The sequence below is a fragment of the Notothenia coriiceps genome, unplaced genomic scaffold, assembly GCF_000735185.1.
Source record: "Notothenia coriiceps isolate Sejong01 unplaced genomic scaffold, NC01 NC01_scaffold00024489, whole genome shotgun sequence".
NCBI lineage: Eukaryota > Metazoa > Chordata > Actinopteri > Perciformes > Nototheniidae > Notothenia > Notothenia coriiceps.
In genome coordinates, this window is record NW_011357190.1 from 222,599 (window position 1) to 247,868 (window position 25,270).

Consider the following 25,270-nt stretch of genomic DNA (forward strand, 5'->3'; position numbering starts at 1 on the left):
TAGTTACGTTACGTAGTGTAGTATATAGTTAGTAGTAGTGTGTGTGTGTGTGTGTGTGTGTGTGTGTGTGTGTGTGTGTGTGTGTGTGTGTGTGTGTGTGTGTGTGTGTGTGTGTGTGTGTGTGTGTGCGTGTGTGTGTGGCTGGCTGAGAGGCAGATGAGAGAGAGACAGCAAGAGCGTGTTTCTCACACTCACACTCAAGAGCCTGTGAAAGGTCAGCGCTTAGTGCTAACAGCACAAGATAGAAAGTGGCGCACACACTCACACTCACACACACATATGTTCTGCTCGTGCACAGGCGCATACTTAAGTCCAGAATAGGAAAACACTCAAGTATCCTTGGACTAAACTATATTAGTCGCCTGACAAAAGTAATCAGGAGCTAACCGTCGGTCCCAAACTTCTGCACACACATCGGCTCAGTTTTAAATATGTTGAATGAAATTTGGTTAAACGGTTTTGTGTTTAAATTTAGGATAACATTTTTTAGTTAAGAAACATTTGGATGACATGTCAAAGTGTCACTCGCCAACACTTTCTCTGACACAGTGGTCAGCAGTGGAGCAGAAAGCACACGGATGACCTCAGAGTGCTAAGCTACATCCAGAACAACTGGAGAGGAGAGCAGAAAGACAGAGAAGCCTGTACGGGCCTCCCTCTCACTCTCTTTCTCCCTCACTCTCTCTCTCTCGTAAGCCCCTTCACAGTCATCAGGGCTTTCCAACGTTTCCTGTTTTCGCAGGGGTGAATTGTGGGAGATAATCTCCGGCTGCCTATTGGCTGACTGCACACAAAAAGCGGCCCTGGAAAGCGGGCTTTTGTTACTGCGGCGACTCAAATCCAGCGGCTGGCTTTTCTTTCTCCCCGGCCCCGCCGAGGCACACACACCATGCCACACCATCAGCGAAAAAAAAGAAAAGAGAAGGAATGACATATAGAAAAGGGAAAACCCTACTGACCTCCTCTACACTACAGCACATGACTGGCCCAAATACTGAAGCTTGTCGCTCAAAAAGCCACAGACAGATACATAAAGAAAGCAAAGAGTGTGTGAGTTTCAGCCAGTGTTCGCATCTGAATTGGAAATCTTTATAAGATGAAGGTCCAAACAGCCTCTAATTAATATACAACACACACACTGGATCCCCTTAAAGGCACTAACTTTTGCTGACTTTTTTTAATTGACTGAACATCTTTATTTAATCTGTGCATTAATCTGATAATTACTCATCTTTAATCACAACATTAACTGCAATCATAATGAGACTTCTTAAAGCTAGTGGGATGATACAATAGGCCGCTATCAACAACAAGGGCATATTGAGACGTCTGTCAAAATATTTCATGAAAAACAAAAGTCAGAAAAGTCACAATAGTCACAATAGTCTTAAAAGGAGCTTAATCAAGGGAAACAACAGCTACAGCATCCCCCAGTTATTGGGTCAACCCACTTCCCAGTTCATTAGATCCTTGACAGTCAAGACCTGATTAGTCGAGACCTGATTAGCCTTTAAGACTTTTGTCTGAGGACAGCCACTTGCTAAGAGGCCGCGCTGGCTGCATCTAATTAGATATTCAGTCTCATTCCCATACATGTCTACTAACTTGAGTCCATTGTCCCTGACTGAAAACAATATGAGGGGACTCATAATCCCCTTAACTATCTTGACCTTGTTAAAGTATCTAATGTGGCCCCCAAGAAGGGGCCCCATCCCTGCGAGTGATTAGTGAGTGAAAAAGTAAGTGGTTCAAATCTTAAATAGCAATTGTTGTAATTCAACACCAATGTGAAATCAGTGGTATGCTTTAATAAATTAGTTCTGTAACAGATCAACATTTACAGCTGCTGTCCACTAATGCCAACCCTCCTTTACAACGAGACCAACGAAATGCTGGGAGAAAACCATGTGATCCATGAGTCATGGTTTGTGGCGACGGCATCCATGAGAGGGCAGCTGGGAAAAAAGAGGACCTTTATCTTCTGATTTGAATAAGATGGCCTGGATATGTCACAATGTTTACCCCTCCGTATGGTCAGAAAAGGGGCACGCATTTAGTACAAACAACAACAACAACAACAACAACAGGAACAAACTCGGTCGCGCATACTACAGTACAACGGCCATTGTGCTCTTGTTCTTCTGTGCAGCTTACATACTGTATTGTGCTTTGTTTTCCAAATTTCCTTCATTAAACTCCCAGTTTCAACGCTCATCCTTGCCATGTTCCCTAAACCGACAATTTCTCTTCTCCCCTCCCTCCATCAAAACATACTCCCTACACCTGCTCAGATAACCACTCCTCCGTCTCTAGGCTCCATCCTCCTCTCTGCCCTCTCCACCCCTCCATTACTCATCCCGCGCTTTATCTTTAGAATACTCATAGGCTCTCCAGCTCCCTCATGTAAACCCATTCAACTTCCTCTTCTTTCATCTTTTGCATAAAACCACAACTTAGTTAGGGAAAGGGCCTCATTTCAAGACAGACAGGCATACTCTGTTCACGGCAACTGAAGCTGTAAAATCCCCTTTTAAAGCAGGTGCGTTGACAAATGATAAAGTAGGAAATGTGACAAAAGAAAAAAATCCTCTTAATACTTGCTACACGTGGCAAAAGAAGTCACTGTGTCAAGAAGGTAGTACAAATTATAGTATATAAAATAGACAGGCAAAGATACTAATTGTTACAACATTTTAAAAGGAAGATAGATGCAAATTATTAATTAAAAAAGGGATAACAAGGGAGAACGTGTTTGACCTTACCTTGACATCAGAGAAGAATATCTTGAGCATATTGGAGCTTGGGTAGCGGCTGTAGAAAAACATAAGCTTGGCCTTCTTCAGATGATTGGGAGAGAGACCCTCTTGGATCTAGAAATAGCTGCCATTAAGGAAATTAACAAGTGTTTGAAGGGAAACATTTTATGGTAGATCAAGATAATGTAGCTACTGATATTATCACAAACACAACATGTACATGGTAATCATTAGTTGCAAGATTGGCAAGAAATTGTCCTTTGGATGATGGATAACCAAATTTCCTTTCAGGCATGGATGCAGGGCTGCTGGAGGGGGGAGGGGGGGCTGAAGAAAGTGTACTAAAGCAAAACCATTTGCTTGCAATTAGCATCGTCCGTATCAGGTGTGAGAGCGTCACGGTAAATAAAACGCTGGCCAGCACTACAGCCGATGCTTTTACATAAGGAGGCTAATTTCACAGTCAAAGTAAGCAAACGCCTTTGCCTACACCCTGCGCTAACCTCCACCCAAAAAAAGGAAGAAGAAAAAGGAGACATTTGCATATCACAGACAAAGACAGCAGTTAACGCCAGTGACGGGCAAGAAGGCCTAATGGCTTGGCGACAACACATGCCAAGCCTGAATATGACTGTCTGATATTGGCTTCATATCATTGACAAAACAAGGTCTAGGAGATAGTCCCGAACAGCGGCCCAAGCAACATGAAAACCTTCTCACCCTCACAGGCCATATTCAAATACATGTCAGAGGCCTTGTCTTCTTAATGGATCGCCTGGATTGAACACCAGAGAGGATGGAGATGGGCTGGTGGGGGCACCTTGAGGGATAGTGTGGTTCCAACCTTCAATTACATCCCCCTCCTCCTCCCTCTGCTCCACCCCTACCCCCCAGCCTCGCTGCCTTTGCCAAACCCTTGGAGGAGCAAAAGGAGGAGGAGGAGGAGGAGGAGAAGGAGAAGAGGGGCTCCGAGGCTTTGGACTCAGCCAGTGATGGGGGGGTCTGCAACACATCTGCGCCACCGAACGGCCCAAGCCATTTCCATGGTGAATTAACGGCCGTATAATGCATCTGATAATATCAATCTGGAGGATAAGACATTGAAAAGGGAACGGGGAAGGGGGCGGGCTGCATGTTAAAACCTCAGGCTGTTTCAACAAGGTTTTTGATCAAGCAGAAGCAAGACAGGGCTTTAAATTACAAAGAAGATACAGCACCAAGTTTTCATGAAGACTGTTTACACTCGACTGGACAAAATACATTGCCTGACATTATTTATGATCTACAGGGGTGGCTTTGATCGTTAAAATCAGTCAAGTGTCCAGATGTAGCTGTAACTATAGAGTGGGAAGAAGGCATCAGCTGCTAGATTGGATTGCCCTTGGCCTCAGGGTTACACAGCAAAGCCAGCAAATACTGAACCACACTGGGTTGGCTCCTTAAAAACCCTGTCTACTTTGTCTGATTCAGTGAGAGTGAGAGAGTTAGTTGTATACGCAGCGAGGGTCTTGTGGGGGAAACCCTGGCAGACTGGTGTTACTCTGTCAGGCCTGGCCAAAAGAGCAGCACTTCACTCTCCACACCACACCATCTGCTCCAAGTGGAGGGGATACAATGGATCCTCAGACAGAGAGAGGGAGAGAAAGAGAAAGCTCTTTCTCAGTAAGGCAAGGTTGGGATTTGTTTGCTGTGAAAGCTTTGCACTTACACTTAAATTAATTTGTTTTTGCTTTTTGAATTAGGATAAGCATCGCTCTCCCCTTAGCACTGAAATTAAAAATGATTTTAAAACAAATACGTCACGGTTTTACCTCTCCAGCCATAAACACAATATCACCTCCCTTCAGAAGACAATTAAGAAGCTTCATATCTCCTGATGAGGCATTTTCATCTCCAATTCACTCACAGCTTGCAAATGTAATTGTGATTGGACTTAGGGGTGGCGTGCAAGGCTATTATTTTGTCATGATGGTGCACTCATACCAGCTGGCCCACTGTTCGCCTGCCACATCTGACAAGACATCATCATTCTCACAACACATCCCCAAAACCCAAAGTCATGAGAGGGAAATAGCTGCTCGACTTCCCAATTCCAGGTGTAAGGACACGAATATTTGGAGTCGGACTGAGAACAAATGAGGAAATTGATAGCAGCCATCTGCTCCACAACGCTGCCGAGAGCTGGTGAACTTGAACACACCTCGCAAAATGTCTGACAAGCTGTCTCTGGCTTAGGAGGCTCCGGGATAAAAAGGAGCTAAGAAATACAAATAATTAAAAACCACATCCATGAAACCAGCTATAAGATATTACAAATAGAAAGAAACTCATGTGTAACGATTTAGAAAGTCGTACTATTAAAAAAAAAAATACTGAACAAAACTATATCTTGTATGTTCCAAACTTTGTTCCTGAACCTGTGATAAAATAAAAATAAAATAATAACAAAAAACAAGCCGACATGTTGTACTGCCTATTTTTTCATTTAGGGGACTACATCTGGTAGTGCCCTGAATTTATAAATGCTACAATGAAAGCCAAAGCATCTGGCATATGTGGTTGTTGTTTGATTGTTTTTTTACTTTCTCTTAGTCTCTTTTCTCTTTCCATCCCTCCATCGGGAGCCCGTAGAAGCAAAGGATTATGGATCTCTGGAAAGCGTTCACCCTTGGGTCAGAAGACAAGACAAGGCGAGGTAATGAAAGATAAACAGCTCGCTGCAAACACCTGTTAACGTCCGCTTCAAAGAAAAGACAGGGAGGAGGGGGGTTTGCAGGGAGGGAAAACAAAAAAAAGAAGTATTTGGCTGCCAAGCAACAGCCGAAGGGCCCCCCGGGCTGTTGACAGATCTTTATGAAATGAAAAAAAGGGAAAAGAAACGACAATGATTGTGGGCTTTTTACAACGGCGATGGATGATAAGAGGAACACAAGAGAAAACACAAGCAATCATAAATATACATCTTTACTGAGTCCTCAGGCGAACCTTTTGTGACATGCACACACACATAAAGACACACATACACACACACATGTACACACACTCAGAAAAAGGGTAGGCAGTCAGGTATGCACAAAAGTAAAAACAAGGCAACTAAAGTGTTCTATATAAATATTCACCGAACTTAAAAAGACACAACAGGTAAGCTGTTGGATTCATTTCCTTAGCAAGGTATGAATGTGAATGGCTCGAAGACAAAGCTCTCTAAGGAAAGCAGTGTGACACAAATCAAACTTTCATAAGGGTTAGGGGTTGTTGAATACTTAGGTACTAAGGAGGTATAGGGGAAACAGAGAAGGCACTGCATGTATCTGTTTAAGCTATTAGTCCTGAGTCCCCGAGGGACTCAATTTGAGACTCCCATAGGGGATAGCCTTTTTATCCGTAGGGCATGATTGGGGCACACTGGGGTTAAACTATAAGGGAGGCTATATAACACCATTGTGTGCCAAGTTTCAGGATGCTATCTCCCTTCTTGTTCTTTCAGGACATGTTTATAAAAAGGAATTGGGGCAGTCAATGTCGTGGGGACCTAATCTTCGTGAGTAAGTGATATGTGACAAGAGAGCTTTTAAAGCACTTAGGATTCAAGATGGAAGAAAAGGCTGTATGGTGCTGTGAGGAAGAGGTATGAGTATAAAAATAAATATAACAATGCAGTACAATGGAGAAGAGAACAGCAGTGGGAGGAAAAGTGATTCATCAACAATTTCTCAGTTTCTTAGGCTAGTTTCAAACAGGCTAAAAAGATTTGATTTTTAACTCTTTGTGGTTTTGATGCATTGTATCGCACCTGTCTCTACAGGGAATTACCACCTGAAATTGGATTTTTGTCTGACTTACAGAAGCATATGCTGCCTGAAGTGGACTTTGTAGTTAAAACATCAGAGTAGGTATACACATTCAACCCCTCAAACACACACCCTCACACAGAAGCTCTTCGACAATTATTTTGTTGAAAGGATACATTGCTGCCTGAGTAGGGTGAGATGTCACTCATGTCCTGGAGGTCACTGCACTCGGACTTGATGAGGGACAGGGAGAGTCCCTCGGCCGTGCTGCCAGGGTGCGATGGTGAAAGAGAACGATGGTGGTGGTGGTGGTGGTGGTGGTGCCCCATGTGGTGGCCCGACGCCATCTTGGTCCTGAGGCTGGTGGTCTCCCGGGACAGGTCCATGGAGTCTGGAGAGGAACGGTCCTTGCTCGGGTAGCCACCTGTGGGCCCACCAAGAGGACTCTGGAAGGGGTAGCCCATGAGAGGCAGAGGGAATGGGTGCCTAAAGGATGGGGGGCTGAAGCCCATGGAGGCAGAGAGCGAGGAGGGGTGAAGGACGGGGTGGTGGTGTCCACCGTGGGCCCCCACAGCTGAGGACTGGTGGTGATGGTGGTGGTCACTGGGTGTCTTCCTCACGACTAAAGGTATCGCCTCGGTTTGATCCATGGTGGGACATGGCATCCCAGGCATGCTGGAGAAGGAATCTAAAGGATTGGGAATGATGACATCGCCGAAGCACTGCAGCCTCTGGTTGGCGGTGTGGAAGTTGGGGTTATCACCATTGACAATGGTGGGAAATCTTTCAGCAGGTATGGAAAGTGAGGGGAAGGCCTGCTGGGGTGTAGGACGTGGAGGCTTGGCAAACACCTTGACCACTGTGTCCACCACCTGGGTCATGGCTGAATTGAGTTCCTGCTTCAGTGTTTCTGCTAGCTGTTTACCTTCAGCATGCATGGAGGAGCCTGGACCTCCCTGTCCTTTGCTCCGGCTGAGCCCCTCTCTTCTTGGCTTCTCTCTGTCTGCCAGCATGGCCTGCTGCCGAAGCAACGCCCGTGCCCTGTCCAGAAAGTGGCCTGGGTCCAGGTCAGACATCTCATTGTCAGAGCGCAAGTCATCTCCACCCCGGTCATCGCCACCTGTATCAGACCGGCCTGGGCTGTCCTCGGACATGTTTCCTATGTCATTGTGGAGGTCATTGTGGAGGTCGTTATGTTCTGAGTCATCGGTTGAGTCATAGATCTGAAAGAACTTCTCCTGCAGCTGGCGTAGCTGTTTCTGCATGTCCTCCAGCTGTAGCTTCAGTTGCCGCCGCTCCTCCTGCTTCTGCTCCTTCCTCTGGCACACCAGCTGGGTGAAGCTCTGCTGCTGCTGCTGAGGCAGACGCTGCTTGCGCTTGTTCTCTCGGCTGCTACTGCTGCACACCTCCCCTCCCCGTGGGCTGCCGGGGGTCTGCTGCTGAGACTGAGGGGGTGGGCAGTCTAGATCCATCTCCCGGTCTCCATCCATCTCGTGGTCACGCTCATGACGGGAAGAAGCAGGTATCACCACACTGGGTGAGTGGCTCATACCACGTATAATGTTCTCTACACGGGCTCGCTTGGCACGCAGGTGTTCGTCGTTTAGACGTTCAATGTCAAAGCTGGCCAGGCCAGGAGGACGGCCGAAGGGTGACAAGCACTCTTGTGGGGTGCTATCGTGGGAGGAGTTACTGCAGGCATCCTCCTGGGGAGCATCTGAACTTGCATTGGAGCGCCCTGATCCAGGGAAGCCAACATCCCCTCTATCACCCCTGTCCCCTCTTTCTCCTCTCTCATGTCCTCCTCCATTTTTAGTCATGTTATTCTTGAGAAGCTGGGAGATAATGGTGGTGCCAGGGAAGGGCATCATGGTGTCCTCGTATGAGTTGGCCCTCTTCAGTAGCTTTCGGAGTACATTTGACTTGGACTCATTGTCACTGGCTGACATAACGCCAGGTCCACCATGTGGCTGCACTACAGAGCACTCCATGGAGTCAGCGTCTGATCCGTGGTGAGAGTGGGAGCTCAGAGAGTTCATGGCACTGAAAATGGCTGCTTTGGCGCGGGCAATGTTATCAGTGGTTGTTGTTGTGGCTGCTGTTGTGATAGAGGCTGCGCTGCCCACGGTCCTCTTAACACCAATGTCCACACGTCTTCGCTTGGTCTGTCTGTTCAGGAGGGAGTCGCTGTCATGGTCCGGCATCACGGGCTGCTGCTATTGGGCCATATCCCGAAAAAGAGTCCTCTAGGATCAAATCCTTCGAGCACCTGTGGGCAAAATAAATCAGAAATTGTGTGAGTCACAGTGAAGAGTATTTTCGTAATATTAATTAATCACTCAGACAGCCAGTAAATGTACAAACACACGTACATTTCAAAACTGAATCTACATTACACAGAAAAGCTGGAACGTTTAAATGAAAAAAATTGAAATACATCAGCCTCTTGAAAAATGCATCAGAGGACAATATGGATATACTGTAGAGGCATAAGTTCTGTCTCAAGCCAGAAGGCTATCCCTCCTAATCTGTTTCTAATAGGACAGGCGCATTCATGATTACATCTCGGGAGTGTGGACTGGTGACAGCGGGGTAAAGGGAACAGGCAAGATGGGGGCAGAATTAGGCCTTGGCTCGACATTCCAGGGCAAAGTCCTACATTTTATCCTGTCCCCTGTTACACGCCGCATGACACTGAACCAGTTCCCACGGAACACAAAGCTGCATAAAATTATGATAATTACTTAAGTACTTGTCCTCATTTCCATTTTTGTGCAGTGTGAACCAACATACTGTAAGAGCTATTAACTCAAAAATAAAATAAAATAATTAGGGTAAAGAGTATAAAAAAAAGCATTGTGTAAAAGGGAAGGCAATGCACATTGGTTGTATAGCCTTTGCTAAATCCTATCACAGTATACGTAAGAAAATTATTGCTTGGTCATTTAAACTAAACTAAATAATACCATGTTTACACATTGTGCTGTGTTCACATTAATCAATATGGCCATCATATCTTAGGCGATGGGGGGGAGTGACACATAAAAGAAACACAAAATAGGCCTATTGATTTTGTTGCCAGCGTGAGCTCACTTCTGTGTTTTTTTTTTGTCTTTTCATCTGGCAAGGGCAGTTAATTCTGCTCAAATGAACAGGTCGCAAGGGTCAACTCCGGCAAGGAGCAACTTAAAGCGCTCTTACAAAAACCCTAATGCCCCTCTGAAAGCAAATTGTTTTGTCAGTAGTACAGGCCTGCATCAATACTGCTATGTAAGCAGTGGTGGCAGTTTCTTAGTCATAGCCACGAAGCTGCATTCAATCCCAAATGTAGAGATATATTTTGAGACAATTTAACCCGCATGCCTGTCTTTAAAAATACAATTAATTATGAGATTTGTAAGTTTTAAATTTGGGTAATGTTTTCTTAATCAAAAGCAAGAGTGGTGCAACAATGTCCATTTTCCTTTTACACTCTTTCAGAAAGCCTTTTTTAAGACACACTGGCTCAGTAATAAAAAAACTGCTTTTTTGTACGTCTATTTAAAGGTTGCAAATATACTCAAATTTGACACAGATTTAGGCAGACTTTAAAAAAGATCTGCCAAGTAGCTATATATATATATTTTTTATTTTATATGAAAAAGGCAGATATATTTAAACATATTAATTTTGCTATTATTTCTTCAGACAAAAACCATTTCGAGTGTCTAAATTCTAGTCTCGGTTTCAATGGTTGGTAGGAAAACTGGACTCCGTCGAGATTATAAAACATTCGCTTTAACTGATTATTTGGTTGCTCCAACTAATATAAATGTTATCTTCTTTTCATCCTCACTACACGTCAAAAGTGTTTTTTTAAATAACAAAATCGTATTTCTTGTGACAAAGCCTTAAAGCCAAATTCACACTATTCATACACACAACTTTGCTGCTGGCTTTGTTAGAAGCTGTGCAGTGTGATGCACCACACGAGTGGCATGTAGCCTATTGCAGGTTTTTCCACTATTAAATAAATCCCTTTTTAAATTCACATCTTGTAAACTGATAAGATAAAACTAATAAAATAAACAGGCATAGTGAAACATGTTTCCTCTTAAATCAATCCCATTAAAGTGACATCAGTGTTCTAAAACAATATCATTTTGATAAATGGCTGTGTCTCAACTCTTGACAGCCATATCCAGCAGTTCAGAAAAGGGGTGATACATATCCAAGAAAGAAACCTTGACTTGATCGCCTCAGGATCTTAACAATGAGCTTGAAATAGTCACCAGCACCTGTCTTTTTCGACCGAGCACCTGTCTCACATTGCCCATGCGCACTCCCTCTCTCTTGTAAAAAAAACAATTTCAGGCTTTGAACTACACACATGAACAACAAGCTCCAGGGGTTCATCTCAACTTTATACATCTGAACATCATCCTTTAAAATAAAAACCCCTGGCTATAGGCTTTTGTTTCAAAAATTCTTTGATGAGACACAAAAAGTAAAAAAAAGAAAAGTGAGGTTACATTTAGATTTAAAACTTGGTCTAATTTAAAACAATATACAACTTTTAGAAGTCAAACGACATAATGTACTATACATAATGGTAACAGTTAGACTTTGAAGCTTCTTTCCACATTTGATGGTCATTGGACAAAGATATCAAAACCTAAGAGAGTTGCCTTCACTTACAACAATATACCGGCAGCGTTTTATCACGATCCTCCAAAAGTGGTTCCAGCAGAAGACAAACACCAAATTCACAAAACAGGAGGACTGACAAGCACCGTAACAGCCTTGAAAACAATTCTGTGTCGGTAAAACGGCATGAAGAGGTTTTTATAATACGATTCTCCCCACAGGAGGACAAAGACAATATAAAAGTCACCGTTTCCAATACGAAACATCAAATACAGACTCAATCTCAGCTTCCGTCTAAAGTCAACTCGTGTTTTAAGTCACGTATCGAGACACTCGGTTCTAAAACTTACTTGGAGAAGTTGCAAATCAACTTGATCTCGGCTTTCATGGGGAAAGGTTGGGCTACCGTCCGCAAATCATCCTCGCTAAAACACACGGGCAGCTCACGCAACTCTAACCACACACCGAGGGGAACGAAACAGAACAAATAAAGTCGTATAGATATATGATTAGCTGTTGATCACCGTTATACATTTCCCCGTTCATGGGGTTTAATTTGTTTTTGTTTTTTCCGCCCACCGTGTGTAAGCGAGGCAGAACAAGAGAGGGAGGTATCCGAGGACAAGGTTACTTACCCTTTAGATGAAGAGGGGGACAACCTGAACACTACGGCGAAAAAAAAAAGAGAGAATAAACGCAGAACACCGAGGATTTTCTGGATGACGGGATATAACAGTTTCTCAGAGAAGAAAGAGCTGGAATAAAGTCAGAGCTCTGCGCAAGCGAAAAGAACAAAATAGGAAAAATATAGAAGATGAAAAGAGCTCTTGCGCGTATAGGTCTCTCCCTCTATCCTCTGCTGTGACTACAAGAGTGAGAGACATAGAGAGAGTGTAAGAGAGAGAGAGAGAGCGAGACTGCGTGTGTGCGTCTCCGAGGCGCACTGGATGCAGAGCTCTGGATGCTGAGCGCTTCTCCGCCACTAAGATTCACTTTAAGACGCGGCTGAAGGAAACAGGAAGACGTGCGCGTCACCAGCGGCGTGATGTAACTGTCGCAACCTACCAATAAGAAGCGTCCGTCCGGTCCGGAGAACAACGCACTGAACTTGACCAGAGAATGGGACTTGAGCATGCAACTAAAGAGAGAGAGAGGGGGAAAAAGGAAATACACTCTTACTAATCTCTTTCTTCCCAAAGCACCGACTGCGCGAGTAAGAATCGTTACTCACTTTGACATTACACGATAACCCGCAACAAAACAAATAGTCCACATATTGTTATGTTATGTATATCATATTTAAGAATGTTTTTGTTAAATGGTCGCTTTTATGCCAAGAGATTTTGAATAAAATACTAAAAATAAAATAAATTCCATGATAAAGAAAATTCATTATGGAACGACTTGATTTATTTGGCAAACAATCAGATGATATGTGTCCCTGTTGCTGATTTATTCACTAGGATACATGTAAAGCATGATTTTAAACAAATGTAGCATTAAGTGAATTGTTAAAGTAGACACCGTTTTAGTGCAGATATTTTCAGACATCTTTCAACCATTAAAACTCAACATTTACAATCGTTTTTTAACGACTTTTCAACACTTGCGTTTATGCATGTTTGGATTATGTTTATGATACTCTAATAACACATTCCTTCAGGCCAATTCACTTTAAATCATTACCAACTTTGCAGTGTGATATTTTATAATTTAACGATGTGCAACGAGTCGGAATTTCAAATATCATTATGTAGCCTACATTTTGTTCTGCAACTGGTACACATTTAGACTGCAGCTTCTCAAAGGGAATAACAGTATTAGGTCACTTGGGTATTGGGGGTTCAAAGTGGCATGTAGAGATATTTTATGTGCAGACTTTTCTCATTGGGTGCTGCAAAGTCTGATTTATGAATAAGCAAAGCGGCACAGAAGCTCGGAGCTTTGCTTTGGAATTCAGATTATCCAGGGAAGCCAATATCTGAGGAGAGATAAACGTGTCTTTGTGAAACGCTCAGTTAAGAGCCGAAAATCATCATGAAACGTCTGTCACACAGCCTGCCACAGAAATAACCCCATGTTTAAAGACGGCACCCTCGTCAGAAATGGATACTAAGTAAAGCTAACTGTAAATTTATTTTTTAAAAATCGCCATGTTAAGATTTGTTATGGATTATTCGACTTTTTTTCATTTTAAACTTGCCCACCTGTAAGGCTGAACTCAGCGGACATCTGATCCTTTCCACAGAAAAACCTGTTTGACGCTTCTGATTTCTGAAATGATGTTGTCGTCCTCCTGCATTCCTACAAATTGGATATTTATTATTACACAGCAGATTTTGCTCACTGCAAATATTCTAGCCTTCGACCTCTACAACAGGTGCAGACATGGTTTAGTAATATTATTTACACATTTGTGCCATTGAAATTAATTTTTATCTTACATTAGCCTACATAATATTTTTTTCATTTACTCTTACGATATTTCTGGATAGTAAAGGTCACATCCATATGCTTCATAATGCGTATCTGCATAAGAGAAAGGATTATCCTAGTATTAAGCAAATGCAGAAATTACCTCTGAATTATTTCCTAATGAACGTCTAAAAATAGTATTTTAATTGTTGCTATTATTATTGTAGAATCAATTTGTAGAAGCCAGTAAAAAAGTAGATGATGCCCCTTTTTTATGAGATCATTGTGCCTTTTTTTCCTTTCCCCTGTTCGTCCTAGCGTTTCACTTTAGATTCATTTGTTGCAGGCAGAATTTTCTTTTTTTATCTCCTGCACAAACAGGATCCTAAAGTACTTAACTAGAAATCTTATTTTCCATATGTGCCTCTGTCAGGTGCCAAACGGGAAAAGGCGAGTCTCTTTTCCATGTTGCAAGCAAGTGTTTTTTAGGACGAACAAAATGCAACGAAGTCAGCAAAGTTTAGTGTCTGGAGTGTCTTTTCCAAAGCAGGTGTCCCGGCCCCATGCTCTCTCACTGGCCTGTGGCTGATTTGGCCTCGGCTCCCCTGGGTGCCGTCGGTGCGCACACAGGCTGGAAAAACAGGCCGGGACATTAAAGAAACGCGTGTTTGGAAAAGGAAGACTCGGATGAGGTGTAGAGGAAACGTGTCGGTTAACACTGGCTGCTCTTATCGCGGCCCATTCCAGGTGGATCAACCCTTGTATTTATTTCAAACTCACTTTCCCCCCCTCTGTTGGGTCGAGTGCGACACACCTCGATGCCCAAGACTGATAACGCGCGCTGGCATCGAGCACTGATGGCATAATTTATTGACATATTTATTACAGTAGGGCCTAAATGCAGGAGGAGGGAGGCAGGGAAAACAATATTTCTCCCAGAGGTGTTTTATCACATTCTGACCACAATTAAGTGGTAATAAGTGCGCACACGGTGATGGTATGCCGGAGTGCAAAGGGGCAGTGGCCTATGTTTCCTCGGTTTTAATTTAGATCAACGGGTCATTTGTCTTTTCATTATTAGTAGTAGTATAATCAGAACTATTAGAGCGTTTTTGTCTTCTTTAGGCGCAAATTAAAAGAGAACAACAACAACAAATATAATCAAAATAACATTAACTGAATTTAAGTTCGATTACTTTTCTTTGAAAGAATGAATACTATTTGGGATAAGAAGCAATGCAGCGGATAGATATGGCCTTAATCACATAATGACTTCATGTGCTTCTACAACAGCTCCCTTTCTCTCTCTTATTTTTCGTGAATAAGAGAGCGAGAGAGTGAGAGATGGAGAGAGAGGGAAAGAGCTATTTGCAAAAACAGAAGCAGGGAGAGATGGTAGCGCTAAAAGCTGTTTTGTTCCGGAGAGGTCTCCGGGTCCCTGAATAAAAAGGTTTAGGAGACAGGACAGAGGAGAGGAGAGGAGGATTTGTCCGAGTGTAATAAATGAGTAGGCGTCTGACTCTTACTGCCTCTAAAGTCCTTGTTGGGCGTCCTGTCCAGCACTTAATGTATTCAGCTTCCACCATCACAGACGAGGACACTGGAGGAAAATATACATCACTTATTTTTTTCAAGATAGAACCTCAGTCTATATGACCTGAACGTGATAAATGAGACTTCTAGTCAAATAAGATACATTTACGTTATTATGAGTGTTATTATTTGTTGGCAGCCAGAGGGATAGCTGGCACTGTGTGGCCCCCGATGACCCACATCCCTCTTTCTAGGGTACAAATAGTGATTATGGAGGTGTGTGTGTGTGTGTGTGTGTGTGTGTGTGTGTGTGTGTGTGTGTGTGTGTGTGTGTGTGTGTGTGTGTGTGTGTGTGTGTGTGTGTGTGTGTGTGTGTGTGTGTGTGTGTGTGTGTGTGTGTGGGGGGGGGCGTGTGAGAGAGAGAAAGAGAGAGGGGTTTGTGATCCACTGTGGCCTGTTTTATAAGCCATTCAATGAGACATACTGCTCATACAGACTCTCAAATTCAAATATGTTTTATTTGCATAAATTGTTAATGAATATTGTTAAAGTAAATATATGACAATGTGACGGTCAAAAATGACAACATACACAAAGCAAACATCGATTTATCTAACAATCAATAACAATAATATGCAATAGTTTATGCATACACAAAGCTAGTCGGTCTGGCCCATTTCCCCTGTGGACCTCACACAGCCATCAAGTGAGTGATAAAATACAGTATTGCAACACTTTTTGTCCTGTTCTCAATATGTGATAAAGAACCTGTTTGCTCTAACATTAAATAAAGTTCCACGTCTGGCCTATTTGGAAATAATAGGCAATTAAATTAATGCTGCTCAGTGAGGCTGATGGGAATATGGCTACAGTCAAACTCATTAAAACCACAGATATACACTAAACATCATGATTAGTCCATGATTAGCTAAATATTTAAAATGTCTTTAGTAGGAAATGACTCAGTACATTCTGCAAATCTGAGTTAATTTAACATGTCTTGCGAACAACCTTGAAAGTAGCCTATACACATTTTTTAAATCACTGCCTATGACAGGGGTGAGGCTAAAGTCGACAGGAATGAAGGGCTCGCGCACACATGTGAGCACGCGCACAAACACACACTTGCACACAGCGCCTTGGAGGTGCTCGGGCGGACAGACATGTTGGGAAATCGCCTGGAACTGTATTAAGCCTGACGTCCTTAAAACAAACAATGGCACCATGAAATAAGGGCTTATGCGCTCAAAGTCAAAGAGCCCCCTCAGCAACTCTCCCTGTTTATCTCTCCCTCTGACACACACACTCACCATTTCTTGGGGGTTACACAGTCAGGCTCGCAGCTCCATTGGGAGGGGACCGACTTTGCTCCTGTGAACTCTCACCTGTCAACATGGAGCAGAGGACTTTACTTGGTAAACACGAAAGGACTTTAGCTGTTTACTTCTGGCGGTAACTTAACCTATTTTATTCACTGCAAGGCCGTGCGGACACAGCTGATTCTGCGCGTCAAGGCGAGGTTAAATCCACGCCAAACTCCGTTCAATAATGTTACTATTTTAATAAATACCTCTTAAGTTGCATATTTTCTGAAACAGGCGTTGACTTTTATTGTTTTAGATAATGTGTGCTGCATCGATAGACAATCCAGCATACATCCAAGTTGGATTGGATCAGTTTGACAGTGCATGAACTTCATTTTTCCCACACTGCTCGCTACCGCCCCACGGTGTAGGGCATTTTGACATAGCGATAGCGATTAGACAAATTACAATTAAATTAAAATGAGCGTGTTTTTTGGTATTTAACCCATGCCGAATTTAAGAATGGGCTTGAAAGATTCACGTATCTAAAGTGTTGTTCTTTTAGGCTATGTTTGGATATCTTGTCAATAAATAAATAATCAACAATGTTTACATTTGTTAATGGAGCGTGGCAGCACATGCGGGCTGCAGGTTTTTGGGATTTTCATTTTTAGATTTTCATAACCATCATGCTGCAGTGAGACAACTGGAAAAAAAAGAAATTAAAAAAAGACCCGGGCTGTGGCAGGGAAGCGGCGGTCTGTTTTCGCTCCTCTGATCAGCGGTAATTATATTTGTTGGCGTGGAGGTAAGTGGTCCTCCCCGGGGGGCGTATTGTACTCGAATCACTCCATGTCATAAAATAAAATTACAAGGAAAGGAGAAGATATCCTACAATAACAGAGGCGAGTCGTAAAATCAAAGAGTATAGCTAAATTAAATCAGAAGGAAAAAAAAGGCTCATGGAAAATACATTAGTGGTATGATGGACGGGGGCAGGGGGGCTTCAAATAAAACGCAGGTTAATGAGTTTTTAATAGCTTCTACGAATATATGGTGGGTAAACCAGGCCCCCCCCACACACACACACACACACACGCACGCACTCACGCACACACATACACACACACGCACGCACGCACTCACGCGCACACACACACACACACACACACACAAAGTTTAGCTGTCTGAGGCAATTAAGGATAATTAGTGAGTGATCTGTTACCTGTGCTTCAGCCTTTCTGCACTTCCCCAAATACTATAAAGAGAGGCGTCTATAGGCTATGAAGTGACATGTACAAGGCATAAGTAGCTTTAAAGTGCCTCTCTCACCACACATTAGTCTCCAGTTATAAGTTTAGCTCTCTGCAACAGTCAGCTCTCCTGTTACACCAGTGGACATTCACACATCTTGTACCTGTTGGCACCTTTTTGTCTGGTTTATGTATCTAGGTAACCTTTGACCCCCACTGTGGATGTTTAGCATGGCACCCAGAAAGCTCTCCACACTAGAGCGGCCTTTCGCTGGCGACCTCTCTTGACCTCTCACTGACCTTTCACTCCAGAGGAGATTCGGTTGGCTCAGGGGAGGTCATAAGGAGGGCGCCGCTGTTATAATTGGCCTGTAAAGACACACAGATACAGACAAACACACAAAGGGATTTGAGGATTGTTTTTTATGGCTTGTTATTGATTATCATTGAAATCTCTGGCTTTGTCAGACTGGAAATTAATCAATGTTTTTCAAATGGTTAAAAAAGCAATTACTGTCCTTAGTTCGAGCATTTCCTTTTTATACTAATACTCATACGACACCTAATTTTAGAGGGAAATATTATATATTTTTCTGCTCTACGCTGTGAAACATTATACAGGAATGTTGAGGAATCAACTGGTTTCTAAGTTTGCAAAGGGAAAAGTGACTTTTTACCCGGCTTTGTATTTTTGCTTTGTGGGTAGTGCAAATTAATGCTGTTCAACTTCCCTTCGTTGAACCAGTGCCAGGAGCTCCCGCTCACCTGCCCGATGATGTGAAGTGACGCGTTCACTCAGACACCCACCGCTCAGTGTGCGAGGAGTTTCCTGAGCCGGTAACATTGTTCATTTGCACACATCACCCACATTGAAATTATACGATGAAAATCACCAATGTTTCCCTCTACCGTAAACAACATGCCAACTTTCTTGCTAGCTTAAGCAACATTTGTTTTACAGTTAGATAATTCAACAAAACATATACTGTTGCTGGTTTTACCAATATTACCTAGGAAAGCTTTAAACCAATGACCTGAAAAAGTGTCACCTACCATACTATTTTGATCACATTGCCTTCAGGATGCTGGTGTTTCTATATAGTGTAATGTATGTGTGTCACTGGTAATTAATCAGAGTGGCTTGCCCATCTATCCTCTGTTGGGCCATGCATGAACATGCTCCAACCACAGGTTAACAACCAACTACCTATAAAGTGTTCATGTACACAAGTCAACACCCACACACACTCACATAAACACAAAGTGAGGCCTATGTATGGTGTAAATGCACAGGCCTAAATTCATGCAAATCACCCTCGGCATTTTTCAAAGACTTCCCCGTGGACAGGAGCGTCTGCCAGCGCTGCTATAAATCACGCAGAGGCTGGTGCTGAGGGCAAGGCACACCTTGTCCACGTCGCCCCCACTCCTGGGCTGAATAAACCATAACATCCTGCCTCTCGTGCTGCCCGACGCCCTCTGAGCACGACCCTAGAGGAGGCCTCCCTCATGCCCTCATCTCCCCTCATCTCCCCTCCTCCTCCCTTCCTCCATTTCATCTCTCACCCCATCCCTCCTCTTCTGCCTAATGTATCTATATATAGGAATTTTAGCTGTTGCAGTCTGGCAGAGCTCTTCTTGTTTGGAACAACACAGAAACCCCCTCCCCATCTTCATTTAACTATTTTTTTCCATTCCAATGACTTCCTGCTTGAAGAGTGGGATGAGAAAAAGAAAAAAGGAGAAGAGCAAAACAGCAGGAAGCAAGCGTTTAGCAGAAGGATGCTGACACCCTCATCCTGTCGTGTGCCGGCTTGGTTCAGGTGTTCTGGGCCAATCGTCTCCCTCCGCTCCATTTACCTCAGGGTGTGCCGTATTTGGCTGAGAACGAGCACCTTTCCTTCATGGCCCCCTCTGGAGGAAGTATAATGTTTCTGGAGAGAAAAGGAGATCATTTTACTGCACGTCCAGAGGAGCCAAATGTACAGGCTCATAATAGAGCATTAAAATCCCTCACCACCCAACAGAGACATAAAAGTGAACAAAGAATAAAGAATGTGTGGAGTGTTAGGTTATCTGCTGATTATTTCCCTTGATTTTCACGGCTGCAGAGGGAGAAGCTAAGCAAACAATCCAGCCCAGCGGTCTACTCTTGGCATTCCACTTGGAGGCCTTATTATAGACAATAATCACTTTGGAAAATGTATTTCTTTTGTTGCTGTGTGTTGGCATGCAACCACACAAATGATTACCATCTCTAAAATTCAATTTTTAAGTAAAAGGCTCAGAACTGCCAATAAATTCACTCATATGCAACAGTGTGTTTTAATTCCATTTTGTTAGAGGAAGGAGACGCATGTTTTAGATGTGGAAATTCTAATTTTGGAAGAAAAACGCTCCTTTAGTCCCCTAAAAAATATGTGCAAATACAAGGGGACACACAATTATTACTTTGGATCCATATCCATATCCAAAGTCATATGCACAAAAAAAACACCCAAGTCCAAATCTCTCCCTAACCCCTTGTATGCAGGAGTATTTCCATCAGAACGCCAGAGGAGCCTTGAGAGGACAAGAATAGCAGAGCATGTGACTATTTGTGGCATCATTGTTATAGAGATAAAAGATCTCACTCTTCGCTTAGGCACGCACACACACGCACACACACACACACACACACACACACACACACACACACACACACACACACACACACACACACACACTGCTGCTATTCTCTGTGTCTTTAGCTAAGCCAGAGGACAAGTGATGCCCAGGGCCGTTCCTGATCCTTCTGGCCTTTTCCTTGCAGGAATCTCCTCTTCCTGTGCGGAAGTTTATCGTGGTCAGCCTGCCTGTCAGTGACGCCTCCCAAAGGAAAGTGACAGCGGCTTTATTCACCCGCTGACCCGTGAAGAGGACAGGGGAAGAAAAAAACAACAACTGTATGTGTGTGTGTGTGTGTGTAACCTGACTAAGGGCTTATTTTCTCTGCAGTAAGGAGGCGCAATGAATCTTGTCCGATCAGCACAACCTCTGCATATCTGCGCGTGTGTCTAATGTCACGTCCTTTAAACGACCACAACAATGTGATGCCTCTTCCCTTCGTCTTTTCAGCTTCAACATAGAAAAAACATCAAATTCCCACATCGACCAAGTGATGTCCTTTTATTTGATCTCTATACAAACAGATCCGTTTTTATTTTCTATCTCAAAGTCAAGGCCTCGCAGCCTTGAAGATATAAAAGGATAGAGAAATGATGTCCATCTGCTCCGATGATCTCTCTCCAACTTTATTTGGCATTAGCTTTTTCTCCATCCCACTCTGGTCCCATCAGCCCCAGAGGAGCGAGGCACTGGCCTTTTCTTGACCCAGTTTAGGACTTCCATTCTGGGCTTTCTGATCCGTCCACTCTCCCCTCTGTGTGGGGCTTCAACAGAGAATCCTGAGATTATCAGATGGTCACTTAAGAGGGAATGAGAGAAAGCGAAGTGCTGTCCACTTAGCTGAAGATTATCCTTTAAAAGGAAGGGATGGCGCTGGAGATGGAGGAGAAAAGGAGAAAAAAGGATGTGCTTAAGAGATGGATATAAAGGGGGTGGATGGAGGGAGAGATTGCGAGGACAGTCAGAGTATGGGAGAGGGCAAATGAATCATATGGAGATAAAGTGTGTGTGGGAGAGGGTTAACAAAAAAGCGAGGAGAGAAAATACGGCAACGATGGAAACGTCTAAATGAAAAGCTGAGATGGAGGTGAGGGGATGGAGCGAGAGAGAGCGGAGGAAGGTTGACGGAGGGAGGCAGAGATGGAGAGATAAAAAGAGGAGGAAGCAGGAAGGATGAGGACAAGAGCTGGATTAAGCAGTAAAAACAGGGATTGTGAAGTGGTCACTAAGCAAATTGAGCATCTCTGCTCTGTACGGGGAATGGAGGGCACATGCTGACTTGTGTTAGTCAAACATCAACAGAAGAGTCTAAGTAAGGCCTATTTAAGGGTTACATTAATGAATGCAAGCAAAATATGTATACGTAGTCTTCTTTCTAGATTAATGTTTTAAAGAATTTGTAGCCGCTTATGTACTTTCAGGCAGTGTAGGGTTAAAGAATAAAAGACGTGAACAATTGGTCTTGTTTTCGCAGTCAGTTAACACAGCAGAGTATAAAAACATTGTAATGACCCAGGAAATCTCTTTATATGAAATATATATAATAATAACCCAGCTCCTGTGTTATGAATATCTCATTTTTCAACTGTGGAACAACCTACCAACTAAAATAAGAAACCGCGCTACCTACAAAACCTTCACACAGAAAAACTCAAGAACTGGTTGTTAAAAAAGATGTAAATAAATTAATGAAATCAAGTACGATAATAATGAATTTAGGACAGATTGGGTACTCATTTTGCTGTTCCCCCTAATTTATACAAATACGTTTTGCCTTTGACACACAGGTAGATTGATTCTACCTGTGTGTTGTCTTACTCAGTGCTTTTCTGAATGCAACATCTGACAAAAGTATATTACTAGTAAATAACTAGAAATTGCTTTTATTGTGTTTCAAGTTACCTGCAACAGGTATAATGGACATTTTGTATATTGGCATAAATGTATTTGGCGTATTCAAAATGCTTCAAAATCCCATCACATTTAAAGTCCACCCTTTCATAATTTTATGTGAGAGAGTGATTCTGGTATGTGTGTGTTTTTTCTCTTAGAGGGGCATGACTGTGCAAGAAAAATAAATAGAGATCATTCCCCATCATTTGATTGGATCAGGGGTCCTGCCAGTGTCCAATTATTGTATTCCCCTCATAAAACACACACATCACAACGACCCACACAAATACATTACAACACACACTAAATCTTCCTTACAAATCTAAAGGCTAAAGCTCCTCATTCTTCACTGGCCAGCTATAATCTCTCTATATCTACCTCTCTCACCCCGAGCATTATGGGAAAGAGGACAACCTCAATGGAGAAAAAGCAACAGGGGTTCAAGGATGAGAGAGCTAGAGAGAGGGCGTTTCTCAATGTCGAGTATACCTGCTGCAGAGCCACTATTTCAAGTATACTACGTCATCGATTCGGCGCCACTCGATGCCGTACTATACTTGAAATAGTGTCTCTGCTGCAGGTATACTCGACATTGAGAAACGGCCAGAGACAGGGGTGAGTTAGAGAGACAGAGGGGGAGGAAGGCACCCCCCCCCCCCTCCTCCTCTTCCCCATGTTAATCTCCTCATTTTCATTTCTCTTACCATGTGGGATTAGAATGATTTTATTTAAAGTGTCAGCTTGAGCTACCGGATTGAGAAATCTGGATTTCATAGGGATTATTATTACAGAGAAAATGCGCACATACACACACACACACACACACACACACACACACACACACACACACACACACACACACACACACACACACACACACACACACACACCAACAGCCAACAGATGGATTTTTTCTTCTCAGTCACTCACTAATGACCTGCTTGACCAACAAATGGTATTTATCCTCAAATTCAGTGCAGTGGACATGAACCAGACATTGTGATACACTTCAAAGTGTGTGTGCGGCCGTGTGTGTGTGTGTTACATGGACAGTGTGTTTTTTCCACTCTGAGAAATATTAAAACCCCATTTTTCTCTGGAAAAGACACAAAGCCCAAGCAGGAAGATTAATAGCACGCTCTGTGCTTTTTGTCCCTATGAGAACAAACTCCTGTCACCCTCAGCCAGGCCAAGTGAAACGAGGTGAACAGACTCTAACCAAAGCTTCACCCTTCTGTCAGATTTAACATCTAATCTACATTAGGATAAGGCTTTCACCGCTCAGGAAAAAATAAAAGAGAAGAATAAAAAATGCCATCACCTTTTCATCCTAGGGACAAGCCTTTTATTCCGCCTCTTCTCATTACATTAAAGGATGAGGCAGGCTGAGCGGTATTTAAAGATACCATCCCCTTCATCTGTTTAATTTCTCTTTATTTAAGAGACTCCCACAGCCCTTCACCGCTCCCTCCCTCCTCTGTTTAATTTCTCTTTATCTAAAGACTCCCTCCCTTCATCTGACTGATTGATCTTTTTCTCAGTGCGAATGACATGGTAGAGTTAGTTACTGCAAGGTCCCTAATCCAACCTTTGTGACAGGAACACTGCGTCTGAATGGAGACGGGGCGACTTTACCTTTCTAGATCCAAGCTCTTTATGAAAAACGGTTCTACATTTATATTACATGGCGCTACCTGTTTCACTGCAGACATGACTCGTAGAAATGTTGCTCACATTCGCAGCTTCCTACTTCATATAAAGCAGAGCACTGGATGCTAAACCAAGCCAATAAACTCACTTTAATGACTGCATTTGAACTGTTAGTATATACGGTATCATCTTAATAAAAGCTGCAATTATACAACTTATATATGGTCTTAAGAATATTATTATTATTATTAAATGTTACTTGTCAAACGCTTTTATCCAAAGCAACTTACATACTCAATGCTGTGGACAATCCCCACAGGAGCAATTTGGGGTGAAGTGTCTTGCCCAGGGACACAACGACATGCTGACTGCAGTGGGGTTTGAACCTGTGACCCCCTGATCCCAACACCAAGGCTCTATCCACTGCGCCACACGCCTCCCAAGAAGGGAATTATAATTAGAAGGTATTGATTTCTGTTGATAAAGAGGGCAGTTTTTGATTTCATGGCACTTACAGTATGTCATGAATACTTACAAATAATTATAAGATAGAAAAAAATACTTGTGCTCTATTAAAGAACTACGCTTCTAAACCATTAAAGCTGTAGTAAGAGTGACAGACATTTTTTTTACTTCCTCTTTTAGTGGTTTTATGTCATTCAGACACAAAACAAGTGCAGAATTACACAAGAAAAAGTTATTTGAGAAAATAAAAGTCGAAAGAAAACACTGAGGAGGTTGATACGGTTGAATGTTAATAATATGAATTGATTAATTAATCCAACAACTTTTTTTTATTGTCCCATAAAATGTCAAAATATGACCATCAAAACTTCTTAAGGCCTGCTGAAACCAGGGACTGTGGAACATTTGCGATTGATGACTTAATCAATTCATTTATCGAAAGAGTTTCACTTGAATAAAAAAATCATCAATATGATGATATCAGTGTCAGAGTCAAAGAAATCAAAGAGCATTAGGCATTGCTGGCACAAATGCCTGCGTTGAGACAAGTATTGAGAGTTGATCCTGGGGAATAAACACACACGCACACCGTTTTAAGAGCAAGGTCTTGGGAAGTAGGTTAAGCAGGCCGGGATCACCTCGCGCTGCTCTCTCCCAGCTTAGAAGCGCTGAGAGGGCCGGGTGGGGAGGGATGGGTGACGGAGGTGGATAGGGTGAGGGGGTGGGGGGGGTCGTACGAGATAGAGAAATCTTCCAGAGGACATCTGTCACAGTGAGCAACTTGTGAGCTGCTTTTTTCCAGCCCGCTCTGTGACCCACGGATTCTCTTGCATGACTGGATAAGAACTATGAGAGTTTTAGAGGGGGTCTTAGCCCCTGCACACGGCCTGGGAGACCCCGTACGGACCCTGTTAGGT

At 43.0% G+C, this 25,270-nt stretch overlaps 1 protein-coding gene across 1 annotated transcript in view; it reads right to left on the reverse strand.

Annotated features, from left to right (window-relative positions):
* prox1a (prospero homeobox 1a) overlaps window positions 1-12,127 on the reverse strand; it is a 28,352-nt gene extending 16,225 nt beyond the window's left edge. Inside the window, exons 1-3 of the mRNA XM_010782257.1 lie at window positions 11,809-12,127; window positions 6,724-8,816; window positions 2,763-2,870 (exon numbers count right to left, since the gene is read on the reverse strand). Coding sequence (XP_010780559.1) covers window positions 2,763-2,870; window positions 6,724-8,751 — 2,136 coding nt within the window. The 5' untranslated portion in view covers window positions 8,752-8,816; window positions 11,809-12,127. The remainder of the gene's footprint in view (window positions 1-2,762; window positions 2,871-6,723; window positions 8,817-11,808) is intronic.
* Between the last annotated feature and the right edge of the window lie 13,143 nt (window positions 12,128-25,270).